Below are 17,822 nucleotides of genomic sequence, written 5' to 3' on the forward strand. Positions count from 1 at the left end.
TTCAAGCCACCTAACGGAGTGGAAGGTCTGCGTGTCATGGATGATGAAACCAAAGACTGGCTGCTCTCTAGTAGCCTTCCGGTGTAGTCCAGAAACATCGTGAATTTGGGGTGGTAAAAGGATAGACCCTCGGCCCCAGACGCTCACACGACGACGAGTAATCTTCTCATTTTTAAAGAAAAATACTATTTTTATAGCCAGTGGTAACTTTGAGTAGTTTCAGAGTGAGTTTGAGTTTGTCAAGTGAGTTTTAGTGTCAGTGTCAGAGTGAGTTTTAGTGTCAGAGTTTGTCAGAGTGAAGGATATTTAAAGGGGATGCGAAGGCTCACAGCGATTGCCTTATTCTTATGACACTACCAGGGCGGTAGTTTGTAGAGCGTAAAATATGCAGTTCTTTACACAATTGCAGAAAGTTTTGTTGTGTGGCTGCTACAGTCAGCTACAGAAGACAGTTAGTAAATGTTACATAGAGCATATTCAAAGAATACTTGTTTGGAAAGACAGTTGAAAAGTTGCCAGTAAGCTGTTTTTCTTAACAAAGTCTTTGCAGTAGGCCAGATGTCGTCGTCGTCGTCGTCTGAGCTTCTGGGGCCGAGGGTCTATCCTTTTACCACCCCAGATTCACGATGTTTCCGGACTACACTGGAAGGCTGCTAGAGAGCAGCCAGTCTTTAGTTTCATCATCCATGACGCGCAGACCTTCCACTCCGTTAGGCGGCTTGAAGATGGTACAGTCGGGTAGTTGAATTAACAAGTAACCACGAGCATGCAGTGAGCATCCAGGCCTGCTGCTAATAGCGCAATGCAGGTTATCATAACAAGAGTTATTAAACTACTACCGGTGCCAATTGTCATTTTACGATAAACAGAGATTATTTACGATAAACAAAAGCTCTTCTATTGTCAGACGTATTAAAAGCCTTCGTATCCCCTTCTCTGATATCCCTGGTCAGAGTTTATTGTCTCTGTAACAATCATTCTCAGTTAACACTAACAATACTGTATACACGACATTATCAGAAAAATATTTTGACAAAAACGCAAAAAGACAGCAGAAAACGGGGCACAACAACACCTTTGTGAGTCATCATTGTATCTACAGTAGACTACAAATAAATTGTGCTCTACTTGATCTCATGAATCATTTTAGAGTTTAGACAGACATTCACAAACAAACGCAAGAACAGCATCAGAAAATCTAAATGTGACAGGCCGGTGCTATGATTATTGAAACGTTCATAGGCTACATAGGCTTATAATGTGACGATTCCACGTAACATATTTTCGAGAAACCTATAAACAAAAGTTATCGTTTCTAAGTGGTTTACTTTCAAAAGAGGACATCAGTGTAGGCTACGACTGTTCCACGATATCTCATTAGCCTATGCTTGAAACTTAAGACCTTTGCCAAAGTGTTGTATTTGTTTTTGTAGGCGTAGCCTAGGCCTACTGTGATATGGTAGGAAACAACAAAAATTATCGAATTGTTGAAGTTATTTTTCGTGTTAAGTAGCCTATAGTTGTCTTAAGTTACGAGGCTCCTTGAAAAATGAAAGTGCCCTTCGCTGTGCAATGATAATATTATTACAAATTCCAACGGATTCCGAATTCCGATGCAAAATATAATCCAACATCGCGTTGGTCGCAGTAAGAGATTTTACGGGCAAAATGCTTCCTCTGAACCGTTGTGCAATGTACATGCCTGGTTTTAGTTTACAGTTTTAACGTTTAGGCCAATTAGTGTGATGAGATAACTGAAGAATGCACATTATTAATCAAATATTGACTCAACGCTTTAGCTGTGATGCAGTTCTCATCAAAAATACAGATGTGCAATATAAAAAGTACAACTTCAAAAACATTAGGGCATCAAGTGGCCTGCTAATTCAAGAGATGTTTTAATGATTTTAAAAAGCTTTTCCCGTGACTAGGGCTTCCCAAACTGGGGGTTGCGACCCCCAGGGGGGCGCGTAACGAACTTCCGGGATCGCAAAAAGCATACCGATTTGACACAAAGTTTTGCATGTAATACTATGGCACTTTTCAGACGTTTAATTCAAAACGCAGTTCTCAAAACTAGTGAAACTGTTCGAAACATTATTCCTAACTGAGCTGTAGATTACACGTAAATAGGCCCAACAACACAACTCCGCGAGACATGCAGTAGAGTAACTTTAAGGTATTTTAAAGCAAATATCTTAATAACCATCAAATAGCTATAAAAAATAAAACTACATCCACTTCGGCAGCAACATAGTAGTCTAGATGTGGGAATCAAGTATATGCAATTATGCATAGGTGTGCAGACCACCAGAATACTTTGTCTCTCCCTCAGGCAGTAGCATACTTTTTGTCAGACAACTGAAGTAACATGTAAATCTTGAAGTTCTTCATTTACGTCTTCCCGGGCTTCAGCAACCTTTATAGAAATTTATCATTGTAACAATAATTAAGTGATCATGCGAGAACATACAATAAGCTTCCAGACAGCCACTTTATCTGGCACAGATCTGGTTAGATCTGTACCCGATCTGCTGGTAAAGATCTGGACCAGATGAAGTGGCTGTCTGGGCTTATGCAGTAGTTTTTCCTATAAATGACAAAAACTCCGATTAAGCCTAATTCTAAAAAGGTTACCGTATCGGTACTTGAAATACAATAGCTGAAAAATCGTTCACCTATATACGCATGATATTCAATTCAATTCAATTTATTTTTCTTTGTCAGAATGCAAAAGAAATGATACTGTGAAAAAGAAATGCGGTAACAAAACCAACAAAAGGAAAAGGTGGCAAAACCTTAATGGTTTAAGACGTGCATGAAGGGATCTAATATTGCGGTATGTGCATCAATAAATATATTCGTGAATGAAGTAGTAGTAGCTGTAGAATTAGTTGAGTTTGAATATAAAATCAAGTCTGTATACAGTACAGATTGTTTGAAAATTCTATGTCTTCGAGAATAATAACCTTCGCATAAATCCAGGTTTATTTTGCAAAATAAAAAACCGTGGAGACTATTTAAAAAGTGTTCAAAGTTTATGAAAGTAGCACGGGCGCTTGGAAGGAATTTAGTTAGATAAATTAGTTCCCACCTTTTTTTCATTTGTCCTTCTGGTGCTTTTCTTCAAAAGAGTTATCCGAGTTGGGGAGGTGAATCTCAGACTTTCACCTTTTCCCAGTTTAGTGCAATTAACCTTAAGTAGAATGATAAATTTAGTTAACTTTTACTGCAAGTTTATTGATTAATTCAAGAAATCTTGCTGATTGGTTGTGGGAATTTTATCCTTGGACTGAGAAAGCTGAATCCTGGAAGTTTCATATAGTTGCAGACACTTTCGAATGCCTGGTCAGTGGGATAGATTCACAATGAAATTTCCGTTTGTTTCTAAAGCGTTGTTTTCTGCAATTTACCGTAATTCATCCACTAGATGCGCAGCATGGAAAGCTGTCTTTGAAATACGCCCACATCCAGTAACTTGAAATAGAATGCGTTGATTTTGGCGTTTCTTCGTTTAAAATATGAGGCGCTTATGCAACTACGCTATTGAGGTTTAAATTTTAGAGTACAGTAAGGTAGTTCTATATCATAGAGATCTAGCCTACATACACAGGCCTTGCCCAGTGCCCACGTGTGAACTGGATGTCTGATTGGAGGCCGATGTAATTTCGATTTTAAACTCTAAACTAAATTTACTTTATATCGTTTTGGCAGTGATGTACGCGCATACAAAAAATAATGACGCCGTCAGCGCAAACGCAAACGTTCGAAAACCCATACGCCGTATGCGTCAACGTAATTTGTAAAAAAGTTGGCTGCGTCAGCGTCAGCGCATACACTAGCGTAAACTCATTTTGTTTGCTAGGTGCCAAACATTCACAAGGTATAAACCACTCGAAACAATCAAGTTTTATTTTGAATTTTCACGAAGAAACACAAGCATCTGAAAGTGTTCATCTGACATTTTGCTGCGTTTTGGTTTCAATATGTCTTTGCTTATTGAAAACATTCTTTCAACTTATTCAAAATTTAGAAAGTTTGATAAAAAAAAAAATGCAAAGAACAACTAAGACATTAAAAAGTATGCGTTGACGCTATGCGTTGAAAAACCGCAAAAACTCTACGGCATAGCTTCAAGCGACAACTATCAAAAAAATGTTGCCGTAAGCATTAGCGCAAACAAAAAGTCTACGCCGCAAATCTGCGGCGTATACGTACATCTCTGTCTTTTGGAATGATAGTTTTGAGAATGCAAATTTCCAAAGTGTCTGATCAGTGATCACTAAATCTCAAATCACTGCAAAACTAATAATACCGGTATGTTAAATTGAGAAATCTTTCCTTTCACCAGTGTTGTCAGACGCTTTTTGGATTTCCAGCACAAATGCCAAAATCTATCCATTATTTGTATGGTCAAAATGACACAAAAGTAGCGTAAAATCACATAAAATATACACAATGACTATAGATGAACTAGCCTACTAGCCTACTCAAACTATCAACTTATGGGCCGACTGGCGGTTTTGGCTGCTAACAGATCGACCTCCAGTCAAATTTGAAGCTGTACGTTGGCATGGCCTGTGGTATAAAGTTAGCCAATAGCCATGCACTGCATCCATGATTAAGATTGTGTTTGATAGCGATTTTTACAACATATTTTGACACAGCGTTATCTACTGTACAGTAGCCTATAGTCTCTACACAACACCAGTGATTCCCAACCTGGGGATAAATTACCTTGAGCGATAACGCGGTACCGGTACCACAATCACGCTAAAATATATTTTGTTCTCCATCATACGATAGCCTGTATGTTGTTCTCCACCTCACAGACGCAGGCGCAACCGTTACACCGAAAACAATATTTTCTCCTGCCGTGGTTGTTTCTAAAACTTAGCCTACTGAAAAGTCATCAATAAAATTAAATAAATATGAGCTTAATGGTTAATTTCTTTTACGAAATGAAATATTGAGGGTAATACCAAGATACGCCATAATCGCCAGGTTTATTTGAGTACGGTACCAGTTTAAAAAAGATTGGGAAACACTGGTCTACACTGATATTGTCTAACATGCAAATGCAAGACAGCATTCAGCGCATGTGTCAAATTAAACTCACAATCTTCAAAAGGGTTCCACTGTGTATGATAAAAAATAAACCAATCTTAAAATTAGCAAGTCTTTTAAAGATGTTACGGCAACTGTTTAGTCGTTGCTAAATTTCAAGATCTATAAATACCAAAAGAAGTATTTTATGTAATTAATGGGTTAGGGTTGCCAATCTACAAACGCTTTCAGCTTCAAAGTTGCATCCTTTACAGCTAAAATATCAAAACAAATCCTGCGCTAACCTTCAAATGTTCTTCTGTACAAGGAGTTCTTTTGTATCTCGCAGAGTTTCCACAGCTACAAACCGTCACCAGTCTGTGCAATATCTCTGCTAACTAATAATAAAAAATGTTATTAAAATTCTCAACTTATTTCATTTAATTATAGCTAGTGGGAACGTTACAGTCAGTCTCAGATCTCAAAGATAGATGGCGACATCGGGGCCTAATTCATCAAAAGGATACCAGTAAAGAGGCAGAATGAAACAGGCAAGTTTTAATTGGAAGACGTGCAAGTGTACAACTGTAGCCTACATAGCGAGAAAATTTATCAATAAGTATCTATACATTTTCATCAATACTTTCTTTACTTCTATTAAGTAGCCGTCGTGAGATTTGTTTTCAGCAAATCCTAAGGATAGAAAACTAACCAATCAACTTTTACCTTTCCTCTGACGTCATCTCTCATGCACGCATAGAGGATCGGGTTCACACAGGAATGACTCCATGCTAGAGCAGTGAGGAAAATGTGAACTTGAGAATGTACCATCAAAGTCGACATGTTCCTGGGTTCTAGGAACAAATAGTTCATGACATAAATTTTGTATATGAAAAACGAGTCAGAGGGCTGCTTGGCTACATAGCAGATGACCATAAATATATGGTTGCTTGGTTGTCTTTGTATCGAGACCGGAAATCGTACATAAACATAGCATTGTTCCTACTTTTATTTTATTTTCCAAACGCGTTCTTTTTTTTTTGATAAGCAAACTGTTGATTGATTGAATTGAAGTTGACGCGATCAGGATAGAGAAGGCTGCACTTTTAAACCTTTACAATTGACAGCACTATACAGTATGTCAACCGCAGCCTGTACTCCTGATAACACATTCTAATTGTTTTGACTGACAGCACAATAAATGCCATGACACCATGTAGGCTTGGTAGGCTTTGAAACCAACTTTCAAAGTCCCAACAACCGCAAGTTTATTGATTGAACATTAAACAATGAAACCTTGCAGTTGTTTGAATATTTTCGCGGTTGTGATTTATTGCAAGCATGCCAGCCATCAAATTCCAGAGTTTTTATCTACGGTACATTCCATTGCAGCAGTTAATAATACCTGGCAACAGTAAACTAGTTAGTATTAACTAGTTTGCCCTCACTAAGCCTTGATTATAGAAGATATTTTAGATTTCCGGTCAAAATTTTTCTGTTTTGCAATGTAAAACAAAATTGGCTGTTGCCAAAGCGAATTTAACAAATCAAAAAAGTCAAAACATTATATATTTTCCAAAAATATCTTTCAAGAATTTAAATACATTTTCGATCACAAAAAGTAGAAATTTGCCAATGATGCACTTTAGGTGCCAATGATACACTAATGATAAGTCTGGTAACAATTCCATTTTATAGGCTAATAAGGCTATCAAAAAAATTTAAACCCGCAAGCTGTAGGCTAGCAGTATTCATTTTGAACTTTAAGCATTGAGCGAAAAAAAATGAAATAAACAAAAAAAACGTAACTTACAAGCAATACTTTTAAAACTGACAGGCGTAGGCGTACACGAAACATCAGGCAAACAAAATGACAGATATAATTAATGCAAGATCAACTAAACAAAATAGGCTAATTAAAAAATGCAGTAGAAGACCCACAGGGACATAGCCGATTGCAATTGTTTATTCAATGAAAAATTATTGCTTTGATCTGTAGAGGTTCAAGAATTCTATATTTCCCTCTGGATATGATTGGGAATTGATCATCCAATCACTGAAATATTATCTTTGCAAGCTGCACACACATGGCATATTATGATGTTTAATAGCGGTGCTTAATCTGATGTTGACTGTTAGGCCTAGTCTCCTACAGTCTGTAAATGTCAGGCTAACCCTTAACAAGGTATAACCAAGGAATGTGTTGTTGGGAGCACGCAAACAATAATAACAACAATAATATTTTTATATGGCGCTATACTGTACATTAGCAAATCTAGAAAAAAAGTTGGGAAGTACAAGAAATTCATAGGCTAAACAGTTTGATGGAGGATCTTGCGGCTGTTCTCGTAAAATATTTTGACCATTTTACCTTGTATTCGCTTTTTGCGTATGTTATGACCCAAAAATGTTTTTGTTTTTGTTTAGGACGTCGGCCCATATTTTGTATTTAATCAAATTTATCGTATTAAAACTCTGTTTTTGTAGAAGTTAAAGTTACAAGGAAGGAATATATTGATTCTTCGTCACAAATTTAATGTAAAATTGTAGTTAAGTTTCAAATCACTTTTTTCTTGACAAAAGAAGGATATCAATAATTTATTTTTGAAAAAGTCTTGTAGTCTTATAAACAGTATAACATGGTCTTTAAGTAAACTCCCAAGCTTTTCTTTGTAATATTCAAGGCACACTTCACTTCATCCCTCTATAAACGCTAAAATAAATTTAATTTGATTGGTACGGTAACTGGTTAAGCGAGCAATCTATTTGTCCGCCATGTTAGCTCAGTGGTTACACGCCCGGTTCAAGATCACGCGGCGCTGGTTCGACTCTCGTGGTGTGCGCTTGAGCAACGCATTTCAGGACTGCTCTCCATTCAGCTGCACCTAGTGAATAAAATAATTCCCCGGCAACAACACTTCAACAATCGAAAAACTTCACTCTGTCAATCTCGGTAACCGGCCCTGCTTCAAGAGCCTCTACAAGTAGCCTTTGCGAAACTACCAGGAATAACCTATCAATGCTTTGTCAGTCCGAGGATAAAGATTCAAAACCAAACCACCAACCATTTTGGAATATTGCATTACTTTTTGTCTTTGACAGACACAACAATTTTTATCTCTTATTGTACCCACTTCAGAAGACAAGCGATCTTTATACCATCGGCTTACTTTATGCAGTGTGATAAAATGAACGACAAATTTTTGTAAAACGGAAAAAAAATTGCATGTAATTATGTTTTAAAGGGCTCGTGACCGTGTGTCTTCTTGGATGTGCTACCAGCGCTATGTATGTGGACTTAAAAGGGAAAGCAAGGGAGTATTTATGCAACTTCTGACGGAAATATTGGTTAACGTTAAAGGTTCCATGAATGTCAGGATGAAAATTCAGAGACTCATAGAAGTATGGCAGAAATGACGGCATTGGCACCTATCCTGTTTTGTGCTAAAAAAAAAAGTAAACACAGTTGCACTGATCATTTTGATGTTGATTGAACTATCGCGAGCAAATACTTACCAATCAAAGCAAGGCCTTCCGCCATAAAAATGAAACCGGATACTTGATTGGGAAGCCAACAAAGTATGAATACAAAGATCATCACCCATATCGTAGCCGTTATACGGTCCTATTGGAAAAAGTATGTTGTTTTGTATATCAACCAGCAGTACTGTTAATGTTAATGTACAGCAGGTATGATGTATTTCGTAAAGAAAAAAGTGTGACAACACAAATATTAAATTTTGTATGTTATTTTTTTTTAAATCTTAAGTTACCCGATGGCCAATATCACTTTATGTCGGCCTATAATTCTAGTAGTCTATTGCAAAAGCAAGTTGGTATAATACAATACTGTACAAATAACAAAGTTGAAAATAAAAAAGAGTGTTTAAATTCTGTCATCTTAGCAAGTATTATCTACAAGTTTCGAGTGAACTTTGTCAAAAACTTATTAACATTTTCTGAAGGACACTGTATTGAAATAAACTTAGGCTACGTTTGCACAGCAAGAAATATCTTTGCGTGTAGGCTTATTGTATACTCTATGCAGTATAAAAAAAATGGACAAAGCTACATGAAAAGTAACATTAAATAGTAGAAGGCTTCAATCTTACTTGTTTCTTTCGAAGCAATCTCTTTTGAGACTTTTTTCTACTCAAGTAGATATTGATTGACAGATAGCAAGTAAATATAGTAATGAAAGGTATGGCAAATCCAATCACAAACCTACACAAGGAACAGTGAAACAACGTTAGACAACAATACCATGTTAACATAACAGCTAAAGTAGTATAACAACACAAGCTGATCACCAAAAAAGTACGCTGAAAGTACAGCACACGATAAGCGTGAAGTCTGATCAAACTATATTCTTAGATTTGTATTCACATTAATGGTATGCAAGTTAACATTATTATGGCATTTTCTTGTGTTGTGTGTTCCATCATTGACAATTTCTGTTTGACAAAAATGTTTGTCGAGTAGGGATTCTCACAACTCGCAATATGATTTGTCAAAATCGCACTTGGAAAAATCAGAAGGCAAGTTTTGAAAAAAATGCAATACAAGTTTAGTAGGGGAGAGTGGGGTTAGTTGGAAGGCGGGGTTAGTTGAAAACTGATCATTTTTTTAACTCTCGATAACTTTTTTAAATATTTACTGCCAACGTGTGAAGTAGTTTATAAAAACACATAATCCATGTTAGTTTCGATTTGTTGAGTCAAGGTATACCTGTTTGGCTGACAATTTTCTATTTTCTTACTTTCGAAGTAAAATTTTTGACATATTAAAAAACATCTTATGCGTCGATATCGTTAAAGATAGGCAGAAGTTTTTTGGTGTGTATCAGCTGTAGGTGTTCAACAACACTAAGACATAAACAAATTTTAGTCCAATGCGCCATACTTGAATATTTTAGGAAAATAGTTTGTCATATGCTAATGGGGTTAGTTGGAAAATAGTGGGTGGGGTTAGTTGGAAAATGGTTTGATAACGGTATGACTATGTAGTACGATACGAGTATATCGTCGTCAGGCCCGGATTTAGGGGGGGAAGAGGGGGCAGGTGCCCCGGGCCCCCCGACTTTTGAAGGGCCCCCCTACGTGGAAAAAATGTTGTGTTATGTGTTATTTTTTCTTCCATTCAGCCTTTGAAGTTTCTGCAAAATGCTGTGCAGTGCTGGATTGATGCTACTGTAGACGCAGAGGCGGTTTTTCGCGCTGTAGGCGCGAAAAATTTTTTGCAGGGGGCCCCCCGATCTAAAAGTGCCCCGGGCCCCCCATCAGCTAAATCCGGCCCTGATCGTCGTAGTATGATAATAAGTAGTATAAGCTCCAATGTATTTGTTTTAAGCAGACATACATTGTAAAATTTTAATTTGAATAATTTGGAAAGTGTTATATATACGGCGTCACAAGTTTTAATAATGCGTTTATTAAAAAGTGGTTTTACGATGATTAGGTGTAGAATTCATTGAATTTGATTTTAAAGCAGGTAAACATATTTGCTTACAACCCCATGTAAATGTTTGTTGGTTAAAAAAAGAGTATCCAGTTCATTAGTGGGCATTAAACTGACGTTTTTCAACTAACCCCACGCATGGGGCTAGTTGAAAAATCAATTGTATGTTTGTTTATTTTAAATTTTCATCAAAAGCTGAATTGACTCAATACTTATTTTTGGTTGTATGATAGAGGACACCATAGATGATAATTTAAGCCACTTCACGTTGTCAGGTTATGCACCAATTGTTTTAAATTTCACTTTAAAAAAAAATCTTTCCGACTAGCCCCACTCTCCCCAATATGGTTTGCATAAAAATTTGTGAATGTTAACTTTTCAGGCAATTCTCAGACCCCAAAACTTATTAGATTGTAGGTTTGACTAAAATAAATAAAACTTTATGTAAACACATACCGTAACCCGAAGTGTACTCCAAACCAAATCGTATGTGAATATAACGAGCTATCAAAAGTCCACTCACATATCGCAAAATCTGCAAAAGAACTTCATGAATAGCAAACTTGACTGGAGGATGAACAACGTCCCGTTTTGTATGATGCTATCAGCAGATGCTATGGCAAAAATCTACAGTTCGATTTGTCTCGTCCTTTTTTTGTAATTTTGTTAGATCGAATTCATTCTTTTTACCGTATATTACTTCACTGCCCCGGATTCAAGCCAGAAGAGTAATTTTTTTAATTAAAGATGATTATCTAATGCTAGGCCTATTTAAAATTTATTTAAATTTAAAGTACTCGCATGCCAAGGACATAACATTAGCAGCTATGGCTTTTGAAAGAATAAGCATAGGCCTGCTCTGAGTCGTCTTACTTGTGCTGTCATTTCCATGAAATAAAATATTTTATCACAAAGATTGAAGTTGACATCTGCAAATTAGTAATGAAAATCGTCTGTTTGTTTTCATGAATCATTAATCTTGTTAATTGATTAAAAGTGACATCTCCTTTTGTAAGCCGTGTTTTACATCTTGTATGCATGTCTACAGTGTGATTAGCTGTTTGTTCCTTTATCCTGGCAACACACAGTACAAAGCAGGATAATTAATGTTTGCGACTAACAGAAAAGATTAAAAAATACTAGGTGCCTGTTTACATGCATGAACACTACTTTGGATGTGTCAAAGAAAGTTTCATTCCGTACAAACCCCACATAAAACATTAGGCCTAGCCACCGCAATGAAGCTATATGTTAGAACTCCCTTACAGTGACATCTGAAGGGACTTTTGAAAAAGAGTGTCACTGTCACAAAAAGTCCAAGATTTAAGGTTAATTTTATACGTAACTATAATTTTGGTGTCCAGCAAAATTTAAGGGTGTTTTTGTAAATGAAAAGTCGCTCAATACCCATCTTCTCGCCTTTTGAACACATTGCAATCAATGTGCAGTCGAAGTACATAATACCCCAAATTTTGATCAATGTAGCAATTTAGGGGATACTCCAGCAAAAATTCTGCAGGCAGAATGACATCATAACATTATATAAAATGCAGGAATAGAAATTGGTTCCAGCGGTTTGTCAGTGTGACGTAGAACAAACCGCTGATCATGCCATCTTTGGATAAACCACCAGCAAAGCACCAAATGCTTTCAGAAACTGATACTAAAGTGTGACATATAGTGTTTCGTACGTAAAACTTGATTTCTTTCTTTGGGGTAATTCTGAGAAATTTTGTTATTTCCCCTATTTGACGAATGCATATTGGTACCAGAAAACTTGACCAGTTTTTAATTAAAAGATTGATTTAATGGAAAAGGATGTATGCAGAATTAAGCCATAATACATGCAATTTGAATTTAGTTGGTGATGTAGGGTGATTCAACTCATCAAATGAATGCAATTTGCAGATATTGCCATGAAATCGCCAATTTTGCAGCTGATTAAAATTCGCTGTAGGCTACTGTTCAAGGATTGGTCTATATGTACAATAGTCTGAAAACTAGCTTACGCAAAGGGCGTGAGAATTAGGCGAAAAGCTTTTTAATTTTAACTAGCTGCAAGCTGTTGAAAATGATATTTTTCTGATTAAAAAGATTACAAGTCTCATCAAATGCCCGTCTCTTAAAACACAACCTTGAATTCATCAAGGGTTAGAGGGATATGACCCTCAAGATCGCCATGCCCTCAACCTATTTTGGTCACAATACTGTTACAAATCGTAGCATGTTGCAACTGTCATTCAACATCACTTGTAACTTTTAAAATGGACATTATCTCGTTGAATAATTTTGTTTATAATTATATAAGCCTGAGATCAGTTGCCCAGATTAGAAATGTCAAACTTTTGAAGCAACAGATTACTAACACTTAAGCCTAGCTTGATTTCATGACATATTTCAATCTCTGCAGAGGATCAACTTCGATTACAAGCCGAGGAGGGAAAAAAAGCCCTAAGTCAATAGCCTACTTGTGCATTTTAGCAGGTCAATGTGAATACCAATTACAAACAACCTTGCTGATATACGAAAGCTATTTATCTACGTGAGCAGACGTAAGCTAGAGAAAATGATTGACGCATTAATTGTTTATACTTACCAGAACTGTTCCTGTCAGGATACAAAGTCCCACGAAAACGCAATGAAGGTAGACTTGCTAATAATGCCAATGTCCAAGCAATAGTGATTGCTATGTAAGCTTTGAAATTGGTCCTGAATGTAAAAAAATGAAATGGTTTAACAGCTCTAGGCAGCAATTCGTAGGTGTTGGTAGCCTATCCCGTTTTATATTTTCTGTTAGTGCTAAATAACAAAAAATTAAAACTAAAGAGCCCAAAATGTAGATAGTAAATTCACGTTTAGCAAACATTTCTAAATCTGAATTGTCTTCATCTTCAGTGCTATTAAATGAAAGCCAAAGTTCGAATGATAGCCAAAATTTTGTTTTCGAAACGGTTGCTGAACCTGAGTTTCGTATCTCAATTTTGGGCTCTTTATTTTTTGAATAAGATTGGACTGAAGTTCCAACCATTTTACTTTAAAGAGAATAAACACTTCAATAGTTGCTTGTTGACCTATTCCTGTCTGCGTCATGAAACCTTGAAAGAAAACTTATTACACGTCCTGCTGCAATGAAGTTTGTTTCGCCCACCTGTGCTTTGTAAACCTCTGATTGAGCACAATCACTGCCAGTCTGTCCAGGGAGATGATGGAAAGAAAGAATACACTTCCGTAAGCTGAAAACGTCGTAAACCAGCTTGTGATTTTGCAAATAGCACTCCCGAAAATCCACCTAAAAAGTTTATACAATCTTCCAGTTGTTATTTCAAATATTCATAGAAATGTGAGATGTCCAACTTCCTGCCAAGCAAAGAGTAAAAACTATTTCAATATTTCTGATGTGTTGGCTACTGTAAGTTATCCTAAGTTTATTAAATTCACATGCTCTGTAGGCTAATACATAATGCTAAATACGTAATGTTTTTGAGTTAAGTTTTGAAGGTCAATCTACAATCTCATCACCTACAAGATGACAAAAGCACAAATTGCTTTATATAAATTTTGTGCAACTTCAAACTCACTGAACAATTGAAATGTAAAGTTCATTTTCACTTTTTTTTACCTCTTTTGAAGAACTAATTCAATTCCCCAGAATGGGAGAGTGCACAAAAACAATAAATCCGCCATAGCGAGATGCACAAGAAAGATGTCGCAGATCCTCTTCAGAGGAAACTAAACATAACAAAAGTAAGTGAAAGCGAAATAACAGATAGACTGACAATTTTGACAAATTATAATCTGGTAAATCAATTTTTTTAATACAATTTTGGTAAAGAGATGAATTTTTTCAACCATAAATAGATAAAACCAAGCATTTAAGCAACCACACGCATTTAACATAATGCATTAAACTGATCATAAACTACAAACTACGAACGTTTTCGGCCATACACATATTAGCCCTTTTCAAGTAACAACATTTTTTTAAGCACGCAAACAATCAGAGAATTTTTATTGAATCCCAGAAATAAGAACAAAGGTCATAATAAAAACTAATTACAATAGCCTAACGAAAACCAACTTGTAGCCTACCTTGAGAATATAAACAATCAAAGAATTTCCGATGAACCCCAAAAGAAATACCACGAAAACAATTACAGGAAAAACAATTGTTGCCAAAACGCTTCTTTCTAAACTTGGAAATTCTTCCTGCTCCTCAGTGGTGAAAACAATAGAACTAAGCGTCGTATTTTCATTCATATCTAGTTGTTATAATCTTTCCACTTCTTCACGATTTTAATGCTAAATATTCACTGCAAAATAGCAAATCCAAACAGTTAAAACTATTTAGTTGGGCAGCAGAAAACATCTAGCATCCAAACCAATAATTTCCAACCTTTTCTATCCCATGGACTTTCTTTTCTTTAAATGAATCTCATAAACCACTTTGTTTTGCAACAACCCAAGAAGGCCATTAGTCGAAATCATGTTGCAGCCTACATAGATCCGAGAACTCCGGTGTCAGTCCTTTCTCCTTTGTTACTTAAGGATCATCTCTTTATTTGCACACTCATTCAAACTACTTTTTCTATTTGAACAACTAAAAGCTCAGTGGGGACGCATAGCTTGAACTATAAATGTTATTGCAAATGCACATAGGCCTAGAGTGCAATACACTTCGTAAAATCAAGGAAACAGCTTACAAAATTAGTGACTGCCTTAGTTTTGATGTTTCTGACACAAAACATTCAAATTCAACTGTGATAAACTTGTTCAGTCTCGGTCTGAATCCACCATTCAAGTAGTGAAACTGGACAATCAGACAGTCCAAACACTTCGGCGTCCTAGAGCTAGCTCAACGCACCCCAACCGGTGCGCCGCGAGATGATGCCACATGTGCCGCCGCATGATGGGATAGCTGTATTCTGAACATACTTTTAACAAACGAATAAACTTTTATTTAAAAAAAAATTGAGCTTTACAACTGCAAGGACGAGCTGTCAATAATTGGTTTGAAAAACCAAACGTTAGAGATAGTTTGTTGTTTTAGAGAATCTCATCTTCGCAGGAGAAACGCAAAGCAATATCATGGCATAGTACAGCAAAAAAAAAAAAATAGCAACATTCTTTGTTGTAAAAACATCAACACTGTTTACGTCTTGGCCTGTGTTTGTTGTTATATCCCTGATTTCTTTTAATCTACTTGAAATCTTCAAGTTCCACTTCACTACAAAAGCAATATGGTGAATTACAGGTTTCAACCACGTCCTCTACTCAAGCATTCTTTTGCAAGACCTCAACTTTATTACTGAAAAAAACAAAAACAACACTTTGTCACAAAAGCGGTTGGATTTGGTCAGTTCAACTCTTCAAACGTGTAGCCTGCTGTTCCTGAAATACTGACAGTTTGCTTTTTTCTGCATACTTAAATCGCAAGGGCTCGAAACACATTTTTAAACACAAATGCGTTAGTTATTTCAAGGCTTTGTAAACCTCAACAAACAAAATAGACAACAATAGATGCATATTTATTTTTAGTGTGTCAAAAGCGGCTGCTAATGGCACGACTGCGTTAATTGGAAAAACTATTTAATAAAATTGCTGCACAGAAATGCCAAAGCAGTTACCCCAGCTAGCAAACGTTCTCATAGCCACGTCATGCCACGTCTAAACAATATCAAAAGAAAATTTGCTTAGTCCAGAGATCCAACGTAAGGTTTACATTTCCTTTTTGAAACTGCAAAATCAGTCCATTTTTACATTAATTTAACGTCTGCTATTTTAGTTCAAGGGGAATGCAATAGGAATCACGATGCTTTGATGACGAATTTGGACAACGCTTGCAAATTGCAGCACAAATACAGTAGCAGTATTATCTTTTCGACGCATTTCACTGATGTCAGTATTAAGTGTTGAGTATTTCACACCCTTTTCGGCGACTTGTCGTCTAATCTGACACGCTGTATTTTAATTCTAGCACGCTTTTTGTTGTTTCTCAAAGATATCAACCCACTCAATCTTTTAGAATTTAGATTTATCAATAAAGCATACAAGTTTCCGAACGTGACTGATTTTACTTGTTACGTTTGATCGTTCGGTTGCAACCTACAGTAAATGAAGGGTCCTTCAACCTTGTGTACCTTAAAGAACAGAGGTTGAGAGATATCAGTTTCTACTTCACCGTTTGCCTTTTATGTGTAGAATAAAAAACCTTAATGCAGGGATTTGTAGGCTAAGTGTTTTTATTAGGTTATTTTTTATTTGCAGTAATTTTTCATTCTAAATGTACTTTGAAGCAGTAGCGTAGCCAAGAATTTTGAAAGGGGTGGCTTTGACGACCCAGCGACGGGGGGTCTGAGGGGCCTCCCCCAGAAAATATTGAAAAATCACTTTCAATTTGGTGCATCCTGAGAGCATTTTCAACAAAAATGTGGTTACGAATATTCCTGTAAAATGGTGGTGTTTGGTGGCATAGCAAAAGGATAAGATCATGTTTTCTTCGGCATTTTTCGGAAATAAAGCTAAGTCTCTATGTTTTCTTGTTGCTAATTCCTGGCTGAGATGTTTGGTATTGGCAAAACTTGCTCTTTTAATGCAATTTTGTTTAAAATTAGGCAATTTTTTTTAGACTGAAAGCATCATTCTCAATATTGTGACGTCACACGCGTGCCAAAGGGGGGGGGGGTTGCAACCCCCAAAACCCCCCCTTGGCTATGCCACTGCTTTGAAGTAACACCTACAGAGAAAAAAAAAAAGGGCCACAATAGGTTTAAAATTGACCGAAAATGAAAAATAGCTCATTAGCAATTTGATCTCAAAAGGTTGATTGACAGCTGATAGCATCAGTGCACGACAGACACCTAATCGCTTCCATGATTAAATTTTCAACGGACTTTTGTTTTTTCAAGACTACTGTATGTGTGGACTTTTCAGCTGTCAACAGTCTATTGTTTCCATGATTAAAATTTCATTTCCTTATCTTATTTTTCTTCATAGATTGCAGAGACTAAAAAATATTGTTGTGCCTATAAAAAGCAATATACGATTCTCCCAGAAAACGGAAAAGTTGAAAAAATAATGTTTTTTAAACTTTAATGCCAACCTCTAATGCTTGAACTTCAATACCAAACATAATTTTTACTCGTAAAGGTTTGTGAGCAATTATTTTTACAAATCTTGTTGGCTGGAATGCGCAAATGCTTTATGAAAGATCATGCCAGTCTCATAAAATTGTGAAGTGTTATTATTACATCTACTGGCATTAGATTTTCAGAGTTTCATCTTCAATATTTCAGAATAATCTAAACTGGAACAAAATATTG

The 17,822-nt window shown here is 36.3% G+C and overlaps 1 protein-coding gene across 3 annotated transcripts; it reads right to left on the reverse strand.

Moving 5' to 3' along the window:
* Positions 1-934: 934 nt before the first annotated feature.
* On the reverse strand, positions 935-14,813 carry LOC145777378 (type-1 angiotensin II receptor-like). Of its 3 annotated transcripts, none has more exons than XM_082588745.1 (11): positions 14,593-14,813; positions 14,123-14,232; positions 13,652-13,792; positions 13,100-13,212; positions 10,960-11,038; positions 9,159-9,270; positions 8,563-8,671; positions 5,773-5,900; positions 5,352-5,444; positions 3,095-3,196; positions 935-2,419 (listed from the first exon to the last, which is right to left on the reverse strand). In XM_082588745.1, exons 1-11 carry the CDS (start codon positions 14,758-14,760, stop codon positions 2,354-2,356), a joined length of 1,221 nt encoding a protein of 406 aa, XP_082444871.1. In that variant the 5' UTR covers positions 14,761-14,813; the 3' UTR covers positions 935-2,353. The 3 variants fall into 3 exon arrangements, with proteins under 3 accessions (XP_082444871.1, XP_082444872.1, XP_082444873.1); XM_082588746.1 differs by having other exon boundaries at positions 14,578-14,813; XM_082588747.1 differs by lacking the exons at positions 935-2,419; positions 3,095-3,196 and adding an exon at positions 4,880-4,898.
* Between the last annotated feature and the right edge of the window lie 3,009 nt (positions 14,814-17,822).

This window comes from Aplidium turbinatum, chromosome 9 (assembly GCF_918807975.1).
Source record: "Aplidium turbinatum chromosome 9, kaAplTurb1.1, whole genome shotgun sequence".
In the NCBI taxonomy this organism is placed as follows: Eukaryota; Metazoa; Chordata; class Ascidiacea; order Aplousobranchia; family Polyclinidae; genus Aplidium; species Aplidium turbinatum.

Coding starts and splice junctions, on each gene's coding strand:
- LOC145777378 (XM_082588746.1), bottom strand. CDS start 14,760: ATGAATGAAAATACGACGCTTAGTTCTATTGTTTTCACCACTGAGGAG. Junction 3,197..5,351: donor GTACAGAAGAACATTTGAAG/GTTAGCGCAGGA, acceptor ATTCTACTTAAG/GTTAATTGCACTAAACTGGG. Junction 2,420..3,094: donor GAAGGACAAATGAAAAAAAG/GTGGGAACTAAT, acceptor ATTTCTATAAAG/GTTGCTGAAGCCCGGGAAGA.